This window comes from Artibeus jamaicensis, unplaced genomic scaffold (genome assembly GCF_021234435.1).
Source record: "Artibeus jamaicensis isolate MK-2021 breed Jamaican fruit bat unplaced genomic scaffold, CSHL_Jam_final contig_320, whole genome shotgun sequence".
Lineage (NCBI taxonomy): Eukaryota > Metazoa > Chordata > Mammalia > Chiroptera > Phyllostomidae > Artibeus > Artibeus jamaicensis.
Window position 1 is genome coordinate 252,433 of NW_026521753.1, and position 24,106 is coordinate 276,538.

At 40.5% G+C, this 24,106-nt stretch overlaps 1 protein-coding gene and 1 pseudogene across 4 annotated transcripts in view; both read left to right on the forward strand.

Moving 5' to 3' along the window:
* Positions 1-24,106, forward strand: part of NAPB (NSF attachment protein beta) — an 82,839-nt gene that overhangs the window by 44,132 nt on the left and 14,601 nt on the right. For 2 of the 4 annotated variants that reach the window (XM_037148398.2, XM_037148401.2), the window contains exons 3-5: positions 2,058-2,174; positions 10,184-10,230; positions 10,376-10,453. In XM_037148398.2, the coding sequence (XP_037004293.1) occupies positions 2,058-2,174; positions 10,184-10,230; positions 10,376-10,453 (242 nt within the window). Of the gene's footprint in view, positions 1-2,057; positions 2,175-10,183; positions 10,231-10,375; positions 10,454-24,106 lie in introns of those variants that run through there. The other 2 variants (XM_037148400.2, XM_037148404.2) reach the window with 2 other exon arrangements.
* On the forward strand, positions 4,123-8,449 carry LOC119051565 (ribosome biogenesis protein SPATA5-like; annotated as a pseudogene).

A 24,106-nucleotide genomic window follows, 5' to 3' on the forward strand; every position in this document is an offset into this window, starting at 1 on the left:
GGCTCAGTATATAGCCACAGCTATTTAACATATCTATGAAACCAGTTAAAAGTTATAGATAAGTGACCATTCTAGAGGTTACCTGCAAAACTGTTGTTATGGAAAACAACTCTCAATGGCCCTGCTCCATTTGTTCCTTCCCTCAACTGACACCTGTGGTGGGAGCAGTAAGGGATGAGGACATATGTCTTTCTAATATTCCCTGGACAGCTTGAGTTCTGGACCCCATTCCAAATCCCTTATTTGGGGGCCCCCTCTTTGCTGTGCCCTGTTACAAAACCACTGCTATTGGTAGATGTAGGGTAGATTTTCCTGTAATAATAATAATGATGTGTAACTGGAGCCAGTCTGTTGTAAACGCTTTACTTCAGGAGATCCAAGTTATCACTGTACTCTTCCAAGGCGGAACCCATCAAAGCTTCCATTTAGCTGATATATTCCTGAACTGCTATTTACAAGTTAGCTGCTGCCCCAGGTACTTCAGGTGCCTGCCCACTACCCATGAAGTGGCATTGGCCCCTCCTTTGGGAACCCCAGCCTCATGATTCACCCATGAAAGGGTTAAAGCCAGGTGGGCAGGGGTTCTCTGTTCATGCTGGTAGTTAAATATTTTCAGAACTATCTGGGCATTCTTTCTATACAGAACAATAGTTAAACCTGGGCAGGCTGGCTGGAAAGTTTGTACTACCTTTTTTTCTATCTCGAGTGGGAACTATGTGGTTACCTCTGGAAAAGGGTTAGGGACAGCGGACAGTAGGTGAAACTTTAATGGAAATGAATGTTTTATCTCTTTTTAAAAAGGAATTTAAAGTAAACATTTAATACCAGCAGTGGGTACTTAGGCATCTGACACTATATTCTGTATATTTTTGAAATATGTTTTTTTAAGACCAAAAGGTTCTGTAATATTCTTAATTTTGCTTTTTCCAGTGGAGCAAATTCTTTCTCCTTCTTTCCTGTTGGTACTGCCTTCCCTATTCCAGATCTTACTGAGCTGTGTCTCCATAGGCCTTTGTGCTTCCCAGTCTGTGGTGCTCATTTTTCTGAGGCACTGTCATGGTGCTGTGCTCTCTCTGAACTGAGAACTTGGTGTTGAAGTAGATTCATCTTTGCCCAGGTTTCTCATGTTAACATTTAACTTTCCTGAACTGACCTGTCGGCATCATCAGCCTTGATTTTCACCGCCCCTGTACTTTCATTCCTCCTCCCACAGGCAAGCATGGGCTTCTCTCCGGCTTAGTTTCAGTCTTTTCTTGCCTTCAAGCATTGTTCCTTGTTCGTGTGACTTCTCTATTAGGGATTCCTTCCTTCATTTTTTTTTTTTTTTGCCACTCCAGAATTCATAGTCCTGGATCCAGAACCTTCTCTGAAAAAATTTTAGTGCACAAACCTTTCACATTGTGCTACATTCCAAAAAAGACATGGTCAGCACCCCATAACCAAATCCATTTGTGATTCTGCAGGGAAGTAGTATGAGTTTTCAGACTAAGTGAAATACAGACAGATTAAACCTTTTATAAATTGCAGTCATATTGTGTAATAAATTTATGAAAAAACTGAATTTCATAATTCTAGGTGTAATTATCATTCTTTGAGAAATTTTTGTCCATGAAGCCTTCATTAGCAGTTTTCTTCAATCACAAGTAAGTCCAGTGGACACCGTAAGATAGAAAGATGATCAAATAAATGACCTCAGTATTTTACCTTTGTTTAAACATTAGTAGCTTAAATCTGCCAGTCATTGTTCAGTATACTCTGTAGAACAGAATTGAACAGCCTAGGATTAGGCCGTTGCCGTTGAATGGAGGCTTATTGCTCAGGGGCCTCTTGGGAGGTCCTCTGTGACTGAGAGAAGCTTTTATCAATCTTTGACTGATTCCGGTTATTTCTATATACACCTAAGATACACTAGATCACATTTTCATGTGCTTCTGACTGGAGTGCTTCTTTTCAGTGGAATGGAACTTTCTAGGAGTAGGTCTAGCATTTAGAGCATGGACTGTTCTGTGGGGATACTTGTGCCTCTCTGTTTAATTGTAGTACTTTATCTTCCTCAGCTGCAGGAAATGCATTTTGTCAGGCAGCCAAGCTCCATATGCAGCTTCAGGGCAAACATGATTCTGCTACCAGCTTTGTGGATGCTGGGAATGCTTACAAAAAGGCAGACCCTCAAGGTAAGACACACCTCTGTCTAGATAGCAATTTTCAACCAGTGTGCCATGGCTACAAGAATTTTTAAAACATGCAGTAACTATTTAGTCAGGGGCACTAACAACTTTTCTCTTAGATTGTCAGTGAAACAAATAACAGCAGCCAACACAACAATAGCCATCGTTGTGCGTGAATCAAATTATAACTTTTTTGGTCAGCTTGGCAAAAAATATATATTTTTTGGTGTACTGTAGAATTTTAGTAATAAATTTATGTGTGCCATGAGATGGAAAAGGTTGAAAATCACCGATCTATGGTGGTAGGGCTGATGTTGGCAACCTTTTCACAGGTTATACCTCTGGGCTTTTTGAGCCTTGGTAAAAATAAATTTTTGTACTTTGTAGTATAGAGATTTTGGTAACTTCTGAAATTTTTCTTTAATCATTTGGTGGTTTAATGACAAGATATGCTAAATTTATCCTGTTTATCTGCTTAGCATCATATTCTTTATGTGGCATTTTGGAAAATTTTTTGGAAATAAGCTTTAATTTTATCTAAGGTTTCTTACATCCTAATTTTATGAATATGTATGTATATTGCTTATTAAATGAAACCTCCACAGTCCCTCACTCCTAAATGCCTAGTAGGTTTTAAGATCCAGTTAATGGGAGATTATAATATTCGATGGTTAAAATCAGCTTACTCACATAATAGTCATCTAACTTTTTAAACTGTTTTTCAAAGTATTTGTTTTAAGGAAAGAATGAAGTTGGGTACTTGAAGTTATAAAATTTTGTAAATATTACTTGTCTGTTAGTTGGAGGAGTGCACACTTAGCGATTAAAAGCATGAATTTCTTTCCACACATGAACTCATAGCTGTGGAGTTCTCTTTTTTCTTCTTCTTTTTTTAAATTTTATTTTAATTGTTCAAGTACAGGTTTCTGCCTTTTACTCCCATCCCAGCCCACTCCAGCCCTACCCACCTCCCTCCCGTTTCCACACCCCCCCTTGTTGTTGACCATGTGTCTTCTATATCTGTTCATTTAAACCCTTCCCCTTTTCCTTTGAAATTCCCTCCCCTCTCCTCTCTGGTCACTGTCAGCCTGTTCTCAATTTCAGTTTTAGCAGTCCATTTTAACATAGAAATTCCAAATTTTATGACTATATCATAAGATATTTTCAAGGGTTTTTGCATAGAGATTGATCAGAACTTATGTCTGAAAGAGAAAAATTGAACAAAGCCTAAATGAGCAAAAGATGAGGATAGTTTTAATGCATCAGTATTGTAGAATATGATACAGTCATTACAATCCCTTCTTTCAGAGATTCTTCAGTGACCTAGAAATGTTCATATGGTAACTAAAGAACCACATGATAATTGAGATCTCAAATTTATAATAAAGTCTGTGTACATAGAAATGCACCTAAAAAACACTAGAAGGCAAAAGCACATCAAATACTAAGAGTGAGTTTCAATGGGATTATATGTAGCTTATTTTTCTCTTTTTTTGTATTTTTAAAGGTGTGATAATGACTCCACATTTCTTATATAGTTTAGGAGGAAATTGCTTTTTGTTTTTGTTTTTTAAAGAGGTACTACTGTATTTGTTTTTAAAGATTAGAGGAAGGGGAAGGAGAAAGAGGGAGAAAAACATCAGTGTGTGGTTGCCTTTCACATGCCCCCTACTGGGGACCTGGTGTGCAACCCAGGCATGTGCCCTGATTGGGAATAGAACTGGCCACCCTTTGGTTTGGAGGACAGCTCTCAATCCACTGAGCCACACCAGCCAGGGCTATTTTTTGGTTAATCAACTTTCTATTCTTTAGTCAAGCCTTTTTACTCTGCTGCCTCTTTTGCAGAAGCAATAAATGTGGGACTGTCAAACAAATGCCAGAATTAAAAACACCACCATTTTTGTGATAGTGTGTTGACTCACTGTATTAGAAGATTAAGGCTTGCCTTCCAATCATGTCTTCCAAGAAGAAGAAAATGGCTCACCCGGAGGCCCAACAGCAGTTCACTCGCCCACTGTGGCTCACTCCCCTTCAGGGTCCTCAGGGACTTGTGCTGAAGCTGGCTTTGGAGGGGTGACCAGGACTGTGGTGGTGATCAACTTCTTAGAAAAGGATGATGAAATTCCTACAAAATTCCAGAATTCCCTTGTTTAACTTGGGTTCAGCATTATGAAGCCTGCAAATACATGTATAAGTAGGTCAACCAGTGCTGCTTACCAGTTTACATGGAAAACAAGAGGTCTAAACAGCCTGGCCTGTGTCGGGTTTCTTGGAGGCAAGGTTGGCCTGAGTGAAATAGCCCAGAACAATGCGGGTATCTGAGATAGCAACGCCATCCACTTCCAGCCTCTACTGGGCACTGTGCTGCAGGCTGAGGAGATGGACGTGGCACTCCATGACAAAAATGTGGATATCAGTGAAGAACAACTGGTTGATTGTTTTCTGAGAAAACTAGATGGCAAGATTATTTTACCCAGGCAACTTCCTGTACATTACATTCTATGGATGACTGTGCAAGTAGCAAGTGCTGCATGTGAATGAGGCAGATGGCATGGTACTGCAACAGCTGCAGAGCCACTCTGACACTGATACACAGGGAACAGCCTCTGAACCTGCTGGCTCAGGATCTGCCCTTACACCTAAGCTAGCTGGATCTGGATGAGCCCTGGGTCCCTTGTCAGGCAGTATTCCCTGCAAACCAGTAGATGACAGAAAGAAAAATAAAGCTGGTGATATTTTGTCAGATGTCACACAGAGTCCTGATGGCAGTAGTGGGCTTGGGCTCGGGCTCAAGGAAGTCACAGCCCCTGAATGTTGCTTTGCGTCTGAAGGAGAAGGGAACAAGGACCTTGCCACTGAAGAGAGCGTGCCAAAGTCAGCCAGTCTAGGAGCACAGTGCAACACTGATGCGTTTTATTTCATTTCTACAACAGCCAGAGTCAATTTTATAAAAATTCATACAAGACTTCTGCCAAGATGGAGGCATAGGTGGAGACACCATGCTTCCTCACACAACCAAGTTTAGAGACAACTAAATAATAGCAACAGAAAACACAGCCAGAACACAGAAAATTGAACTTTTCAGAAGTCTGATAACAACAAATTCTTCAGCCTGACCGGTAAGGGGGAGAAACCAGCAGCTGGCAGAGCTGGGTAGCACAGGAAAACTCGGTCAGACGGACTCAGGCGCATGGAATCCATGCGCAGGGTTGGACCTGGTGGGCAACTCAGCAAGCAATCGCAGGGAAACAGCGAGGGAGCAGGGCTGCGGGTTGACTGTGGTTGCACATTGGTGTGTGGATAGACAAGCAAGGGAGTGGGTGATTGGACGAGAGCCAGCAGCCCCAGCGGCAAGTGGCGGCAGAGGGTGCGCCATTTCCCAACTCTGACCCTGCCTCCACATACAGCCTCATAATCCAGTGACCTAAGGGGCCCTGCCCCGGTGAACAACCTAAGGCTCTGCTCCTCACCCAGCTGCAAGAAACAACAGAGGGGGGCCGCCATTTCCCCGCTCTGACCCCGCCTCCACATACAGAGTCACAACCCAGCAACCTGGGAGTCTAAGGAACCACTTCTCACACTTAAAGGGCGAGAACAGACCAAAAATGGCTCAAGAAGATCTCAAAGCCCCAGAGCCTATAAATCTAAGCGATGTAGAAATAGCAAAACTCTCAGACACACAGTTTAAAACACTGGTGATCAGGATCCTCACAGAACTGGTTGATTATAGCCACAGATTAGAGAAACATATGAAGGCGAAACTAATTGAAATGAATGGAATTGCACAGGAAACCAATAGCGATGAAAAGGAAACTGGGACTTAAATCAATGGAGTGGACCAGAAGAAAGCAAATAATGGCCAAACAGAAAAGAGCGAAGAAGCAAGAATTCAAAAAAATGAGGAGAGTCTTAGGAACCTCCAGGACATCTTTAAATGCTCCAACATCCGAATTATAGGGCTACCAGAAGGGGCAAAGGAACAGCCACCAGTGGAAAACTTATTTGAACAAATAATAAAGGAGAATTTCCCCAATCTGGCAAAGGAAATAGACTTCCAGGAAATCCAGGAAGCTCAGAGAGTCCCAAAGAAGTTGGACACAAGAAGGAACACACCAAGGCACATCATCATTACATTAGCCAAGATTAAAATCAAGGAGAGAATCCTAGAAGCAGCAAGAGCTAAGGGGACAGTCACCTACAAAGGAGTTCCTATCAGACTGTCAGCAGATTTCTCAAAAGAGACCTTACAGGCAAGAAGGGGTTGGAAAGAGGTATTCCAAGTCATGAAATCCAAAGACCTACAACCAAGATTGCTCTATCCAGCAAAACTTTCATTTAGAATGGAAGGGCAGATAAAGTGCTTCTCAGATAAGATCAAATTCAAGGAGTTCATCATCACCAAACCCTTATTATATGAAATGTTAAAGGGACTTACCTAAGAAAAAGAAGTTGAAAAAACATGAACATTGAAAGGACAACAAATGCACAGTTATTAACAACCACACCTAAAACAAAAGCAAACTAAAAGGGCAGCTAGATCAGGAGTGGAAACATATAAATGAAGATCTCAAGGAGGGTTAGCAACAGGGGAGTGGGAGGAGGAGAAGGGGGGAGAAGGTACAGAAAATAAGTAGCATAGACAGTAGATAGAAAATAGATGGGGGGGGCAAGAATAGTATGGGAAATACAGAATCTAAAGAACTTGAGACACATGGTCATAAACTAAAGGGGGGGTAATGGTGGGGATGGGGGTAGGGTGGAGGGGAATGAAGGAGGGGAATAGAACAACTGTAACAGCATAATCAATTAAAAAAATAAATTTAAAAAAAAGAAAAAAAATTCATACAAATTTAAAGGATCAAGAGAACTAATTCAAAGTAACTTATGACATGGTAGGAGGCTTAAATGGTCAGGTGAGAGCAATTGGAGAAATAATTGAACTTCCTTTCAAGCAGCTTGAACTTTTCAAGAGTTATAGAATCCCTCTGCCTAAAGGAGTGCTACTCTACTGTCCCTCCCACCCCCCAACCATTGGAAGACCATGATTTGCTAGGGCCATTGCCCATGAGGTCAGGGCCTGTATGTCTGTGATAAATGGTCCTGAAATTGTGAGCAAATTCTATGGGGAGACCAAAGCAAGATTACGTCAGATATTTGCTGAAGCCACTCTGTGGCACCCATAAGTTATTTTTATTGATGAGCTGGATGCACTTTGCCCCCAAAAAGAAGGGACTCAGAATGAAGTGGTAAAAAGAGTTGGAGCTTCTCTCCTAACACTGATGGATAGTGTTGATTCAGAAGGAAGTGAAGGACAGATGTTAGTCATTGGGGCCACAAATTGCCCTCATGCTTTGGATGCTGCACTTCACTGACCTGGGCAATTCAATAAAGGGATTGAGATCTGAGTTCCTAATGCTCAGGACGTGCTTGATATCCTTTGGAAACTACTTCAAAAGGTGCCCCATGTCCTCACTGAAGCTGACCTGCTGCAGATGGCAAACATTACTCATGGATACATTGCAGCAGACCTGAAAGTCTTTGTAATGAATCAGGTCTCTGTGCCTTGTGGAGAGTCCTGCAGAAAACACCTAACCTCCCTGACAGCAAGGTGGCTGGGTTGGTGAAGATTACTCTGAATGATTTCTTGTAGGTGATGAATGAAGTAAGGCCCAGTGCCATGAGGGAGGTTGCAGTTGATGTTCCAAATGTATCCTGGTCAGCTATAGGAGGACTGGAAAATACCAAACTGAAACTGAAACATGCTGTGGAATGGCCCTTGAAGCACCCAGAGTCTTTCATCCAAATGCATGTTCAGCCACCTAAGGGAGTTCTGCTGTACAGGCCACCTGGATGCCCTAAAATGATGATTGCTAAAGCTTTGGCCAATGAAAGTGGACTGAATTTCATACCCATAAAGGGGCCTGGATTAATGAATAAGTATATTGGTGAATCTGAAATAGTTGTTAGAGAGGTCTTCCACAAAGCAAGAATGGTGGCTCCTTCCATTGTTTTCTTCAAACTTGAAATGGGCAGCTCTCCAAGTGCTGGAAATGTGGTTGACTGTTCTGGCTAAGCTCCTCATGGAGATGGATGGCATTGAGCAGTTAAAGGACATGCCAGTTTTGGCTGCTACTAACCACCCAGATAAGATAGACAAGGCATTAATGCGGCCTGGAAGAATCAATAGAATTATCTAATGTGCCTTTACCAGATGCAACCACAAGGAGGGAAATCTTTAACCCACAGTTTCACTCTATGCCAGTCAGTCAGGACGTCGATCTGAATGAATTCATCCTCCAAATGGACACATACTGTCTGCAGAGAGGCCTTCCTGCTGGTGCTGGAAGAAGATATGAAAGCCAAATGCATTAGGAGAAGACATATCACTCAGGCCCTGAGCACTGTGATGCCCAAACTCATGAGTCCCTGAGATGCTTCTATGAAGACTATCAAGAGAAAAGTGGGCTTCACACATTCTAAAATCATGAATATTCTTGAGGCTGGAAATGCTTCCTAGAGAAAACTGGTTTTGTTTTGAAGTTTTTTGTGGAGAATGCTAAATCTTTAAGAAGCAAAATGTCAAGTGTGTTAATTAAGGGTCTGCAGCTCTTGTAGACATTTTAAATTCTGTAGATACAATGAAAATATTCATGAAACTCTCTGGACAGAAGTTTAATTTCTTTTATCTGGAAATGTGTCCTCAGTTTTAAAATGCAAACTTCCAGCTTTTTCATTTTGGACCTGGTTCCTTCATCCCATGAAATGCTTTTCTTAACTCAGAATTCATTTCAGTGCATTCCTAAATGCCAGCCCTGTGGGCATCAATTTTATATAAGAACATAGATGATGCATGTAGATGTATATGTGGTGGAAAGTATTTACAAATCTTTATTTTTGAAGGACAGTGAAATGACCGAATGCACCAGCCAAGCTTATATGGCCTGGTTTCCAAATATGTGTTGGTTCTCATCACAATTCATACCTGCATTTTTGCTGTAGCAATGTTAACCTTTACTTATAGTGAAAAGAAAAAAGAATTGCATCATTTCTTACAATGTAATGTTCTTTGAAAATTTAAATGCTGTAATTAAACCATATGAAGTATTCATGTTTTAACTTGTACACATTTGCAGGTCACCAATAAAGTTTTCAGTTAAAAGATATACAAAAAAGGAGATTGATATACTTATTAACACTGTCATTTATTAGATTTTTCTTCCTTTTGTGTATATGTTAGCACACCAAAATTTAGCATCTTTAACATTGTACAAAATCTTGACTTCACTTAAGAGCTGTCTGCACAAGGATTTCAAAGTCTTTCTGATTTGGCTGCATGAACAGTAGCCTATTAAGTCATCTTTCTTGTAAAGTATTGTCTTCCAAAAGAATATATACATATATACATGATGTTACTGAGGAATTCACTTACATTTGTGTTATAGCTGATGTAGATGATCATTGTTGTTGACAATCCGTATTTGTTTTCTGTATAATGCAATGTCTCCCTTGGGTGGAGTTCTCACTCTTAGATTAAGAGTAACTGATCCAATACCACTCTAGTTCCAGTTCCCTAAGTTGCACTGCAGTTGCTATTTATTTTTTATTTTTATTTATTATTATTTTTTAAGATTTTATTTATTTTTCTTTAGAGGGGAAGGGAAGGATAGAGAGAAATATCAATGTATTGTTGCCTCTCATGCATCTCTGCTGGGAACTGGCCTGCAACCCAGGCATGTGCCCTGACTGGGAATTGAATCACGATCTTTTGGTTCACAGGCCCGTGCTCAATCCACTGAGCTACACCAGGCAGGGCTACAGTTGCTGTTTAGAGAGCATGGTGAGGAGATCTGGATTTGTGTTTGATTAGTGTTTGCTTCTCACTAACCAACCTGCCCACACTCTGCCCCAAATAGGACCCCCTTAGTGTTCTAGTAGCAGCCAGAAAGATAGGCTCACCTGGACCCTGTTTGACTGAATGGATTTTTCATTGTTTTTCTTAAATGCCTACGCTTCAGAGGCTATCAACTGCTTAAATGCAGCCATCGACATTTACACAGACATGGTAAGACATTGCCTTGCTTGAGTGGCTGTGGGGTGGACTCCTTGAAATGGTTTAGTGTTATATTCTTTTTTCCTTGCTTCTAAGTGGGTTGGCATTAAAATAGGCAAAACAGTAAGGTGACTATGTTTTTTTGTCATCCCCCCAGGGAAGGTTTACAATTGCAGCTAAACACCACATTACCATTGCTGAGATTTATGAGACTGAACTTGTAGACATTGAGAAGGTAAGCAATGCATTCACTTTCTAATAAACTTGGTGTGAAGCAGGTAGTTGGCTCCAGGGACCCTTCTCTCTTCCAGTCATGTTGAGTGGGATAGAGTGATAAATCATACATGGCTTCATGTGGAAATTTTAGGGACCTGGTGGCTAAGGAGTAGATGGACTGTTTTCCTAGGGGTCAGTATCTAAGATCAGAACTAATTAAGATTTACTTGCTATTTCCACTCATGTGATTCATGTCAGGAGAATCTCTCTTTTGGGGAGGCCTCTGTGACCCTGTGAAAGAAGCTTAAGTACTGTAAGCATTTCCACACCCTTATCTTCAGGCCTTGACCCTGGGGAAGAAGGTAGGTGAACACCAATTTGGCCATGTGTCTGCTTCTCTCAAGTCTGGCTTTCTTTTTTTTAAATATATTTTATTGATTATGCTATTACAGTTGTCCCATTTCCCCCCCTTCACTCCCCTCCACCCTGCACACCCTCTCCCACCCACATTTCCCCCCATTACTTTATGTCCATGTGTCAACTTATAAGTTCTTTAGCTTCTACATTTCCCATACTATTCTTGCCCTCCCCCTGTCTATTTTCTACCTACCATCTATGCTACTTATTCTCTACCTTTTCCCCCTCTCTTCTTCTCCCACTCACCTGTTGCTAAGCCTCCATGTGATCTCTACTTCTGTGGTTCTATTCCTCTTCTAGTTGTTTGCTTTTGTTTTAGGTGTGGTTGTTAATAATTGTAAGTTTGCTGTCATTTTACTATACATGTATTTTATCTTCTTTTTTTAGATAAGTCCCTTTAACATTTCATATAATAAGGGCTTGGTGATGATGAACTCCTTTAACTTGACCTTATCTGAGAAGCACTTATCTGCCCTTCCATTCTAAATGAAAGCTTTGCTGAATAGAGCAATCTTGGATGTAGGTCCTTGTCTTTCATGATTTGGAATACTTCTTTCCAGCACCTTCTTGCCTCCAAGATCTCTTTTGAGAAATCAGATGACAGTCTAATGGGAACTTCATTGTAGGTAACTGTCTCTTTATCTCTTGCTGCTTCTAGGATTCTGTCATTCATTTTTAGGTAGGGTAATGTAATTATGATGTGTCTTGGTATGTTCCTCCTTGAGTCCAACTTCTTTGGAACTCTGTGAGCTTCCTGGACTTCTTGGAAGTCTATTTCCTTTGCCAGATTGGGGAATTTTTCAGTCACCAGATTTCAGTCCCTTCTGCTGCTTCCCCCAAGCAAACAGGGCTCTTTTGGTGCTGATTTCTATGTGGGTGGGTTTGTGTATGTTCTAGGACTCTGTGGGTCTCTCCAATGAACTCTCCTGTGAGGCTGGGAGTCTCTCCTGGCACCTCAACCCCCAAGGGTGTTTTCAATCAGTGTTTTGAGGGTTTATTTCCCATCGTTGGGGCCCTGGGTTGAGCAGTCTGTCTCACTCTGCAGTTTTGCCTGGTTTATATGTGTGCAAATGTGGGACAACCTGGTTCCGCCAGCCACCTTGCATGCCATTTCCCTCCACAATCTGCTGCCTTCCTGGGTCCCCCTGCTGCCGCCCCGCACCCAGAGTCTGCCAGCCACCACCTGTGCACCTGGGGTCTGCCAGCCACCGCTTTTTTCACTGGGACCCCTCTCCTCCCAGCGCCCAACTCCACCTCTCCTACCCATCTGGATGAATGTGTCTATTTTAACTTCTTGGTTGTCAGACTTCCATATAGTTCAATTTTCTGTCAGTACTGGTTGTTTTTGTTGTTGTTGTTGTTTCTAAATTTTTGTTGTCCTTATTTTGGATTTGTGAGGAGGCACAGTCTGTCTACCTATACCTCCATCTTGGCCTCAAGTCTGGCTTTCTAAACAGTAGTTTATACGGGCATACCTCAGAGATATTGCGGGTTTGGTTCCAGACCACCACTATAAAGTGAAAATCACAATAAAGTGAGTCACACACTTTTTTATTTCCCAGTGCCCATAAAAGCTATGTTTAGACTATACAGCATGTCTTTGTATAACATCATTTGTTTCACATTGTTCCATTATAATATTGATGATATATTATAGGAACTTAACTCTTCTGTATGTCAATTGGCCTATGGTAAGTTTAGTTTCATTGTATGTCATTAAGATGGTAGAACCTATTGACAACATTAAATGAATAGTTACTGAAGTCTGTTAAGTGTGTTAAGCATTATATCCATTAAAACAATGTATATACATTAATTTTAAAATATTTTATTGCTGATAAATGCTAACCATGATCTAAGCCTTCAGTGAGCCCTAATCTATTTGCTGGTGGAAGATGTTGCTTTGATGTTGATGAAAATTTAATATCAGTGAAATGCAATAAAACGAGGCATGCCTCTAATAGCAGAGGAAAAGAGGAAGGAGGAAATGCTTATTGAGCATCTACTATTTTCCAGGTTTTGTCCTTGGTGGCATGCTGTGAATTTTACCATATTTCAGCTTTATAACACTAATGCCCTATTATAGCTGTGGAGACTAGGAGTCAAAATGATTACACTGCCTAGGATCACTCAGGTTGGAACCAGTGGAGCAGATGCGAAAGTGACCCCACTCTCCTGCCTTTTACTATTAGGGGATGTCCATCAGGGCTAGAGAGGAAAACATATTTGCTAGACTTCAGAGGCTGCCTCAACTCAGATTGAAGACAAATGTTTATGTAAAACTGTCCTCCTGAGTACTATGGAAGACAACAGGTGTGAATCAGAAAGAGAAACACTAGTGGAGATCATCTCTATTTATGGTCAGACTAATGAACACTAAGCATGCTGGGAGATTGCAGTTGTGTCCTATCTCAATGGTCATGGCAGTCCCTGTGCCTGCTGCAGCATTGAACAGTTGTCACTCTTCCTCTCCTTTGTTTTACTTCTTTCCTTGGCTTCTGGAACCCATCCCCTACCTGGTGCTTTGGCCACCTCACTGAGTGCTCTCTTCCTGACTCCTTAATCTGTTCCTTTTCTTCTCCTCACCCTATAGTGTAAAGTGTCTTAGAGTTGGGTTGCTGTCTTCACTCAGTCTGCACTTGATCTCTTAGTACTTCTCTCTGTAGTCAGCACTACAACTTTAAGTAATGTTTGGATCCCAGTGACTTGCAAAGCTCTCTGTAGCCTAGACCTCTTTTTGAATTTTAGATTCCTATGTCCCTGTTTCTGCCAGACTCTCTACTTGAGTCTCATACCAAGCATGTCTGAGACTGAATTTTGATCTTGCCCTCTCTCCTACCCTGATCTTGCTTCTCTCCCTCCAAACCACAGGCATACTTGCCTTTTCTCTTTCTCCACATCCAACATGGGAGCAGTTTCTGCAGGCACTGTTCTCAAAACTCCCAAGTGTCAACACTTCTCACTTCCTTTATTGACATGGACTCAGTCTTGAAAACATAAGCAGTTGTGTATCATCATCTTGCCAGCTGAGGCTACTGCATCAGCTCCTTGTCCACAGTGGTCAGAAGAGCACTCTAGATTCAGAAGCCTGAAGTGCTGTATGCCACTTCTGCTTCTGAGGCCTGGTCTGAGGCAACCACTTCACCACACAGGTTTCCTTAACATTGAAGGTAAATAAAATGATTTATGATTTATACTATTGTTTGCTTTCTTTTTTTAAAAAAATGATGATTTGCCATGGCAACTTCTGAAATGCCGCCCATTACTCACTATTCACAGTATTCCTGCCATTCTGTGAGTTGGCCAATAGGTGGCATCTTATTTTCATTGATGTGTTCTTTTAAAAGCAATTTAGGACTAATATATGACTCAACAGAGTTAGCTTGTCATGTTCACTGATGTTTGGCCTCCTGTGTTTAGAAACATCATTGTGTTCAAGTCCCTGGTTGGACTCACCAGATTTTGGTTGGTGCTGTGTGAAGTTGAAGTTTGAAAAAATGTTACACAAGGTATTTTATATTTGATTTCATTTGTTACAAATGAATTTCTTCCCTTTTAATACTTGCCTCTATATGTTCTTTAATTCATTCATAGATTTTAACTAGTGAACAATGAAGTGTGAAGCTTCATTAACTGACATTACTACTTTGACTTCACACAGTAAAACACTGAACCAAATAATAAATGGGCCCCTTTTAAAAAATGCTTTATTTATTTATTTTTAGAGACAGGAGAAGGAAGAGAAACAGGGAAAGAAACAACAGTATGTGAGAGAAACATCGATAAATTGCCTCTCACATGCCCCCAACTCGGGACCTGGCCCAAAGGCCAGCATGTGCCCTGACTGAGAATTGAACCAACAACATTTTGGTTTGCAAGCTGGCTCTCAATCCACTGAAACACACCAGCAAGGGCAAATGGGTTTTTTAAAACTGATCCAGAAGAATTAGGACTCATTTCTATATTTTATTGATTATGCTATTACAGTTGTTTCATTTTTCCTCCCCTTTATTCTCCTCTGCCATGTATCCTGCTCCCACCATCATTCCCCAACCTTAGTTCAGGCCCATAGACTATACATACAAGTTCTTTGGCTTCTCCATTTCCTACCCCTATTTATGCTTATTCTCTGTATCATTTCCTCCATTCTATCCTGTCCCCTTCTCTGCTGATAACCCTCCATGTGATTTCCATTTCTGTGATTCTGTTCCTATTCCAATTATTTGCTTAGTTCGGTTTTGTTTTTGTTTTCCTTTTTTTAGGTTTGCTTATTCATAGTTTTGAGTTTGTTTCATTTTAATATTCATATTTTTTATCTTCTTAGATAACGCCCTTTAACATTTTATATAATAAGGACTTGTGATGATGAACTACTTTAACTTGACCTTATCTGGGAAGCATTTTATCTGCCCTTCTATTCTAAATGGTAGCTTTACTGCATAGAATAATCTTGGATGTAGGTCCTTGCCTTTCATGACTTGAAATACTTCTTTCTAGCCCCTTCTTGCCTGCAAGATTTCTTTTGAGAAATCATCTGATAGTCTTATGAGAACTCCTTTGTAGGTAACTGTCTTTTTTCTTGCTGCTTTTAAGATTCTTTCCTTCTCTTCATTCTTGGGTAGTTTAATTATGATGTGCCTTGGTGTGTCCAACTTCTTTGGGACTCTCTGAGCTTCCTGGACTTCTTGGAAGTCTGCTTTCTTTGCCAGACTGGGGAAGTTCTTAGTTATTTTTTTCAAATACACTTTCAATATCTTGCTCTTCCTCTTCTCCTCTGGCACACCTCTGATTCAAATGTTGGAATGTTTAAAGATGTCCTGTAGGTTCCTAAGCCTCTCCTCATTTTTTTGAATTCTTGTTTCTTCATTATTTTCTGTTTTGGTTGTTTCTTCCTTTCTTCTGGTCCACTCCATTTATTTTCTTTTTTTTTTAATTTATTTTTTATTGATTATGCCATTACAGTTGTTCTATTCCCCCCTTCATTCCCCTCCGCCCTACTCCCCCATCCCCACCATTACCCCCCTTTAGTTTATGACCATGTATCTCAAGTTCTTTGGATTCTATATTTCCCATACTATTCTTGCCCCCCCATCAATTTTCTATCTACTGTCTATGCTACTTATTTTCTGTACCTTCTCTCCCCTTCTCCTCCTCCCGCTCCCCTGTTGCTAACCCTCCTTGAGATCTTCATTTCTATGTTTCTGCTCCTGATCTAGCTGTCCTTTTTAGTTTGCTTTTGTTTTAGGTGTGGTTGTTAATAACTGTGAGTTTGCTGTCCTTTCACTGTTCATGTTTTTTTAACTTTTTTTTCTTAGATAAGTCCCTTTAACATTTCATATAATAAGGGTTTGGTGATGATGAACTCCTTGAATTTGATCTTATCTGAGAAGCACTTTATCTGCCCTTCCATTCTAAATGAAAGTTTTGCTGGATAGAGCAATCTTGGTTGTAGGTCTTTGGATTTCATGACTTGAAATACCTCTTTCCAACCCCTTCTTGCCTGTAAGGTCTCTTTTGAGAAATCCGCTGACAGTCTGATAGGAACTCCTTTGTAGGTGACTGTCCCCTTAGCTCTTGCTGCTTCTAGGATTCTCTCCTTGATTTTAATCTTGGCTAATGTAATGATGATGTGCCTTGGTGTGTTTCTTCTTGGGTCCAACTTCTTTGGGACTCACTGAGCTTCCTGGATTTCCTGGAAGTCTATTTCCTTTGCCAGATTGGGGAAATTCTCCTTTATTATTTGTTCAAATAAGTTTTCCACTGGTGGCTGTTCCTTTGCCCCTTCTGGTAGCCCTATAATTCGGATGTTGGAGCGTTTAAAGATATCCTGGAGTTTCCTAAGACTCTCCTCATTTTTTTGAATTCTTGCTTCTTCGCTCTTTTCTGTTTGGCCATTATTTGCTTTCTTCTGGTCCACTCCATTGATTTGAGTCCCAGTTTCCTTTTCATCCCTATTGGTTTCCTGTGCAATTCCATTCATTTCAATTAGTTTCGCCTTCATATGTTTCTCTAATCTGTGGCTATAATCAACCAATTCTGTGAGGATCCTGATCACCAGTGTTTTAAACTGTGTGTCTGAGAGTTTTGCTATTTCTTCATCGCTTAGATTTATAGGGGCTTTGAGATCTTCTTGAGCCATTTTTGGTCAGTTTGCACCCGTGAAGTACAAGGAGTGGAGCCTTGGACTCTCAGGTTGCTGGGTTGTGACGCTATATATGGGGGCGTGGTCAGAGCGGGGAAATGGGGACCCCCTCTGCTGTTTCTTGCTGCTGGGTTAGGAGCAGAACCTTAGGTAGTTCATCAGGGCGGGGCCACTTAGCTGGGTTATGAGGCTGTATGTGGAGGCAGGGTCAGAGCAGGGAAATGGCGGCACCCTCCCGCTGCCGCTCGCCCTGTGGCCTGCTCAGTCCCGTAGTCTCAACGCCCACTCCCTCGCTTGTCTATCTGCGCAGGAAAGCGCAACCACAGTCAACCCGCAGCCCGGCTCCCTTGCTGTTTCCCCGAGGTCGCTAGCTGAGTCACTTACTAGGTCCAACCCTGCGCCTGGGTTCTGTGCGCCCGAGTCCCTCTGACCGAGTTTTCCTGTGCAACCCTGCTCCTACAGCTGCTGGTTTCACCCCTCTTACCGGTCAGGGTGAAGAATTTCTTGTTATCAGACTTCCGAAAAGTTCAGTTTTCTGTGTTCTGACTGTGTTTTCTGTTGCTAATATTTAGTTGTCTCTAAACTTGGTTGTGAGAAAAGGCACGGCATCTCCACCTATGCCTCCATCTTGGCGGAAGTCCCTGGTCCTCTCCATTGATTTGAGTCCCAGTTTTCTTCCCATCACTATTGGTTCCCTGTGCATTTGCCTTTATTTCAATTAGCATGGCCTTCATTTTTTCATCCAATTTGTGACCAAATTCAACCAATTCTGATCACCAGAATTGGTTGAATTTGGTGTGAGTAACCTGATCACCAGTGCTTTGAAGTGTGCATCTGATGGGTTGGCTGTCTCTTTGTCACTTAGTTGTATTTGTTCAGGAGCTTTGATCTGTTCTTTCATTTGGGCCATTTTTTTTTGTCTTGACGCGCCTTTTATCTAGTGAGAGGCAGAGCCTTAAGTGTTCACCTGGGAGGGACAGCCCACGTTGCTGCCTTGTGAAGCTGTATGTGGGGGCAGGGCCCAAGAAGGAATAATGGCGCTTGCTTTGCCCTTTGCTGGATTTCATTCCCTTCCACTGCTTCCCCCAAGCAAACTGGGCCTTTCTGGTGCTGATCCCTAGGTGGGTGGGCTTGTGTATGTTCTAGGACCCTGTGGGTCTCTCCAACAAACTCTCCTGTGAGGCTTGGAGTTTCCCCCGCCACCACAACCCCCACAGGTTTTTACTGCCAGAGGTTTTGAGGCTTTCTTTCCCCACGCTGGAACACTGGGTTGTGGGATCTGTCTTGCTCCCCAGTTGTTCCTCCCAGTTATCTGCACACCAAAGTGGGACCGCCCAGCCCACCAACCACTGCCTTGCCCACCCAGTCCTTTAGCCACAGCCTTGCCATGCATCTCCACTGCCTGGCTACCTGTCTCCACCCCTCCTAGCAGTTTGAATGAATGTTTCTTTTTTAACTCCTTGGTTGTTGGACTTTCCTTACAGATAGATTTTCTGGCAGTTCTGGTTATTTTTTGTTTGTAAATTTGTTGTTTTCCTTCTTTTGATTTTGTGAGAAGGCAAAGTGTATCTACCTATGCCTCCATTTTGGCCAGAAGTCCACAAGTCTCCTGTTTTGTTTTGGAGCTTTTTACCAGTACCATGCTGTTTTCATTACTGTGGCCTTGTAGTATAGTTGATATTAGGTAGTGTGACTTCTCCAACTTTGTTTTTTTCTCATGATCGCTGTTGCTGTTTGGGGCCTTTTGTGATTCCATCTAAATTTTTGAAGTATTTGTTTTATTTCTATGAACTATATCATCCGTATTCTTGATAGGAATTGCATTGAATCTATAGACTGCTTTGGATAGTATGGGCATTTTAATGATGTTAATACCTCCTATTCAATGTGCATGGTATGTGCTGCACTTATTTGTATCTTCTTCAGTTTCTTTCTTCAGTGTCATAATTTTTTGAGTGCAGGTCTTCTACATCCTTGGTTAGATTTATTCCTAGGTATTTTATTCTTTTTAAAGCAATTGTGAATGGGATTGTTTTCTTAATTTCCCTTTCTTATAGTTAATTATTGGTATATAAAATTGCAGTTCATTTCTGGATATTAATTTTTATCCCACTAATTTATAGAATACATTTATTAGTTCTAGTAGTTTTTAGGTGGAATTTTTAGGGTAATCTGTATACAGTATCATGTCATCAGCAAATAATTAGTTTTACTTTTTCCTTTCTAGTGTGGATGCCTTTTTTTAAGATTTTTAAATTGATTATGCCATTATATTTGTTCTATTCCCCCCCTTCATTCCCCTCCACCCTGCACACCCCTCCCCCACCATTCCCCCGCCTTTAGTTCATGAACACATGTCTCAAGTTCTTTAGATTCTGTATTTCCCCTACTATTCTTACCCTCCCCCCTATCTATTTTATATCTACTGTCTGTGCTACTTATTTTCTGTACCTTCTCCCCCCTTCTCCTCCTCCCACTCCCCTGTTGCTAATCCTCCACGTGATCTTCATTTCTATGGTTCACTCCTGATTTAGCTGTCCTCTTAATTTGCTTTTGTTTTAGGTGTAGTTGTTGATAACTGAGTTTGCTGTCCTTTCACTGTTCATCTTTCTTATCTTCTTTTTCTTAGGTAAGTCCCTTTAACATTTCATATAATAAGGGCTTGGTGATGATGAACTCCTTGAATTTGATCTTATCTGAGAAGCACTTTATCTGTCCTTCCATTCTAAATGAAAACTTTACTGGGTAGAACGATCTTGGTTGTAGTTCTTTGGTTTTCATGACTTGGAATACCTCTTTCCAGCCCCTTCTTGCCTGTAAGGTCTCTTTTGAGAAATCAGCTGACAGTCTGATGGGAAGTCCTTTGTAGGTGACTGTCCCCCTATCTCTTGCTGCTTCTAGGATTCTCTCCTTCATTTTAATCTTGGCTAATGTAATGATGATATTCCTTGGTGTGTTACTTCTTGGGTCCAACTTCTTTGGGACTCTCTGAGCTTCCTGGATTTCCTGGAAGTCTATTGCCTTTGCCAGAATGGGGAAGTTCTCTTTTATTATTTGTTCAAATAAGGTTTCCGCTCATGACTATTCCTCTTCCCCTTCTGGTACCCCTATAATTTGAATGTTGGAATGTTTAAAGATGTCCTGGAGGTTCCTAAGCTTCTCCTCCTTTTTTTGAATTCTTGTTTCTTCATTCTTTTCTGTTTGGTCATTTTTTCCTTCCTGCTGGTCTACTCCCTTGATTTTAGTCCGTTTCCTTTCCATTACTATTGGTTTCCTGTGCGTTACCATTCATTTCAATTAGTTTTGCCTTCATATGTTTGTCTAATTTGTGGCTATAATCAACCAGTTCTGTGAGGATCCTGATCACCAGTGTTTTGAACTATGCATCTGAAAGTTTTGCTGTTTCTTCATCACTTAGAATTATCAGCTCTGGGGCTCTGAGTTGTTCTTGAGCCATGTTTTTATCTGTTTGTGCCTGTTACGTATGAGGAACAGAGCTTTAGGTGTTTACCAGGGCGGGGCCACCCAGGTGGCTCGTTGGTGATGCTCTATGTGGGGGTGTGGTCAGAGGGAGCAACCGAGTTCCTCTCCGCTCACCCAGTCTGTTCCACCACTCGACCCCCTCCTGTTTATCTGAGCAGAAATGTGTGAGCCCGTTGCCCTGTGCTGTGCGGTCTCAATGCTCTCCTCTTCACTGGTTTATCTGCAAGCAAATGCTCGACCGACCGACCATAGACAGCCAGCCGCGCCTCTTCCCTGTGTCTGCCTGTAGCTAGACTGCACCTGGGATCCGTGCCTTTGGCTGCTTGTGCACCACCCTGTCGGGGATCTTTTTTGCCAACCCGCTCTGCTGCTGGCTTCGCCCCTCTTACCGGTTTAGCTGAGCATTTCATTGTTTTCAGACTCCGTATTATCGATTTTCTGTGTCTTTTGGTTGTGTTTATTGTTGTTAAAACTTTGTTGTTTTTAAATTTGGTTGTGCGCGGACACAAAGTGTTTCCACCTACACCTCCATCTTGGCGGAAGTCTGTGTGGATGCCTTTTATTTCTTTTTGTTTGATTGCTGTGGCTAGGACTTCCAGTACTATGTCAAATAAGAGGGGCAAAAGCAGACATCCCTGTCTTGTTCCAGATCTTAAGAGGAATACTTGTAGTTTTTGCCTTTTGAGTCTGATGTTGGCAGTAGGTTTGGCATATATATCCTATGTTATGTTGTGGTATGCTCCCTCTATTCCCATTTTGCTGAGAGTTTCTATCATAAATGTGTGCTGGATTTTATTAAATCCTTTTTCTTTACATATTTATATGATTATGTGATTTCAATCTTTCATTTTTTTTATGTTGTGTCTCATGTTTATTGATTTGCAGATATTGCACCAATTTTGTATTCCTGGAAAAAAATCCCACTTGATCATGCTGTATGATCTATTTGATGTATTGCTGTTTTTGATTTGCTAATATTTTGCAGGGCAGGGGTTACAATCAGTGTTCATCAGGGATTTCGGCCTCTAATTTTCTTTCCTTGTATTGTCTATGTCTGGTTTTGGAAATAGGGTAATGCTGGCCCCATTATTTGAGCTTGGGAGTATTTCCTCTTCTTGAATTTCTTGGAATGTTTTGGGAAGAAGAGGTATTAGATCTCTGAATGTTTGATAAAATTTACCTGTGAAGCTATCTCGTTCAGGGCTTTTTTTTTTTTTTTTTTTAGTTTTTTTATTATGGCTTCAGTTTCACTAGTTTTAATTTGTCCATTCAGATTCTTTGATTCTTCCTGATTTAGTTTGAGAAGATTGTGCGTTTCTTGGAATTTATCCATTTCATCCAGAGTGTCCAATTTGTTGACAAATAGTTCATAATATTTTCTTACAACCCTTTATATTTCTTTGGTGTCAGTTGTTACTTCTTCTCTTTCATTTATGTTTCTATTTATTTGCTCCTCTCTTTTCTTGATGAGTCTGGTTAAAGATTGGTCAGTCTTGTTTATCTTTTCAGAGAACAAATTGTTGGAATTAGTGGTCTTCTGTACTGTTCTTTTAGACTCTATTTTGTTTATTCCTTTTATGATCTTTATTATTTTCTTCCTTCTATGCACTTTGGGCTTTGTTTGTTCTTCTTTTTTGAGTTTTCACATTGTATATTTGAGGTCTTTCTTGTTTCTTGAGATAAGACTGTAAATATATGAATTTCCCTCTTTGGATTACTTTTCCTTTGTTCCACAGACTTTGGGGGTTATGTCCTCATTTTCATTTGTTTCAAGGAATGTTCTGATTTCTTACTTGATCTCCTTGTTAACCATTGTTCAGTAATGTGTTATTTAGCTTTCATATCTTTGTGTGTTTTTTGGGGGGGTTGTAATTAATTTTTAGCTTAAATAGATTATGGTCAGAGAAGATGCCTGTTATGATATGTCTTCTTAAATTTATTGAGACTTGTTTTGTGTCCTCACTAGTGGTCTATTTTAGAAAACTTTCCATGTGCATTTGACAAAAATGTATATTCTGCTGCTTTGGGATGAAATGCTCTGAAGATAATCAATTAAATCCATTTGATTTATTAACTGTGTCATTTAAAGTTGTCATCTCCTTGTTGATTTTCTCTTCATTGATTTCAGTGGGGTGTTGAAATTTCCTATTATGACTGTATTTCTGTCAGTCTCCCCTTTTATGTCCATGAAGACTTGCTTTATATATTTATGTGTTCTGTGTTTGGTGCATAAATGCTTACTAGAGTTAATATCCTCTTGTTGGATTGTTCCCTTTATCATTTTTGTAGTATCCTAAAGAGATTATCTTTGATTAATCATAAATTCAGTGAAAAACTTTCCTGGGCATTCCAAAGTAATCAAATTATTGGCAATAGTTTAATAGAGGTCCTTCATCTGAAATGCAGTTTACATTCATTTACTTAGTGTTAATATTGATTACTTACAGTGTAATAGGCATTATGACAGGCTTAGAGACATAATAGTGAGCAAATCTATCATGGGACCTGCCTTCACAGAGCTTATATTTTAATGTGAGAAGATGTACATTTATCATGTAATTCCACATGTGTATGTATATAGCAGCTCTGACATGTGCATCAAAGGAATATATTCTATCAGATGTCTCCTGGATGTGTATATACAGTTGTAGAAAGAGGACTATAATGTGCCTGTTCTTTTATGGCTTTAATATTTCATAAAGAACTTTCTATATTGAATTTTCTATGCATTACTTTTAATAATAGCATAGTAGCCCATTATATTTACTTAAGTTGTTTCTGTTTTTTCCCCTATAATAAATAATGCTGAGAAAATTTGTGGGTGGAGAGGGTGCATATTATTTTGGTAAGCTAAGTGGCTGAAACAAATAGACCCAAAACATATTTATTCAAACACAGAAGTGTCTGTTTTTGACAAAACTTCCAGTTTTGTCAAAAATTGCAGCCTAGTCAAGGCTGATACTGGCTCTGCCCTTTTCAGCCAGTGGCTCTGCATTCTTTGGTATCACCTGCAGGAAAGGGACCTTTGTTTTATGAGCCAGGTCTGTTTGCTTCAAGTTAGTTCTCTGTGCCTGTAACTATACCCAAGTGGTTTCCTAATACCAAGTGGTTTCCTAGCCTGTTATTGGGTTGACCAAAAAATCCATTTAGTTTTTTCTGTAAAAAAAAGGCACATTTTTTATTTTCACCAATAACTTTGTTGATTTGGATATTTTGAGTATGCCGTCTAGCTCCCACTATAGGCTTCTAGTGGGTAGGGGCCAGGGATGCTGCTAAACATCTTCCAATGCATAAAGCAGTCACACAGCTAAGAGTTATTTGGCCAAAATATCAATAGTACCAAGAAACTTCACAAGCTACTTTTGACATGTTCGATCAGTCATAGCACCTTCTTCATACACTGCATGAAATCTTTTTTTTGTTTCCATTGTTTTACCTTTTTTTGAAATAGTAAAGCATAATACACTGACAGTGTTGCATATCTTCTTTCATCTTCAGTATCAAAATGGATGCACAAAAATTCACCAATTTTGATTTTTAAATGCATGCTGATATGACAGTTGTCACAATATAATCTAACAAAATTGTTTCAAATGAAGTTAAAGACAACTAAGCACTACTAGAGCCATT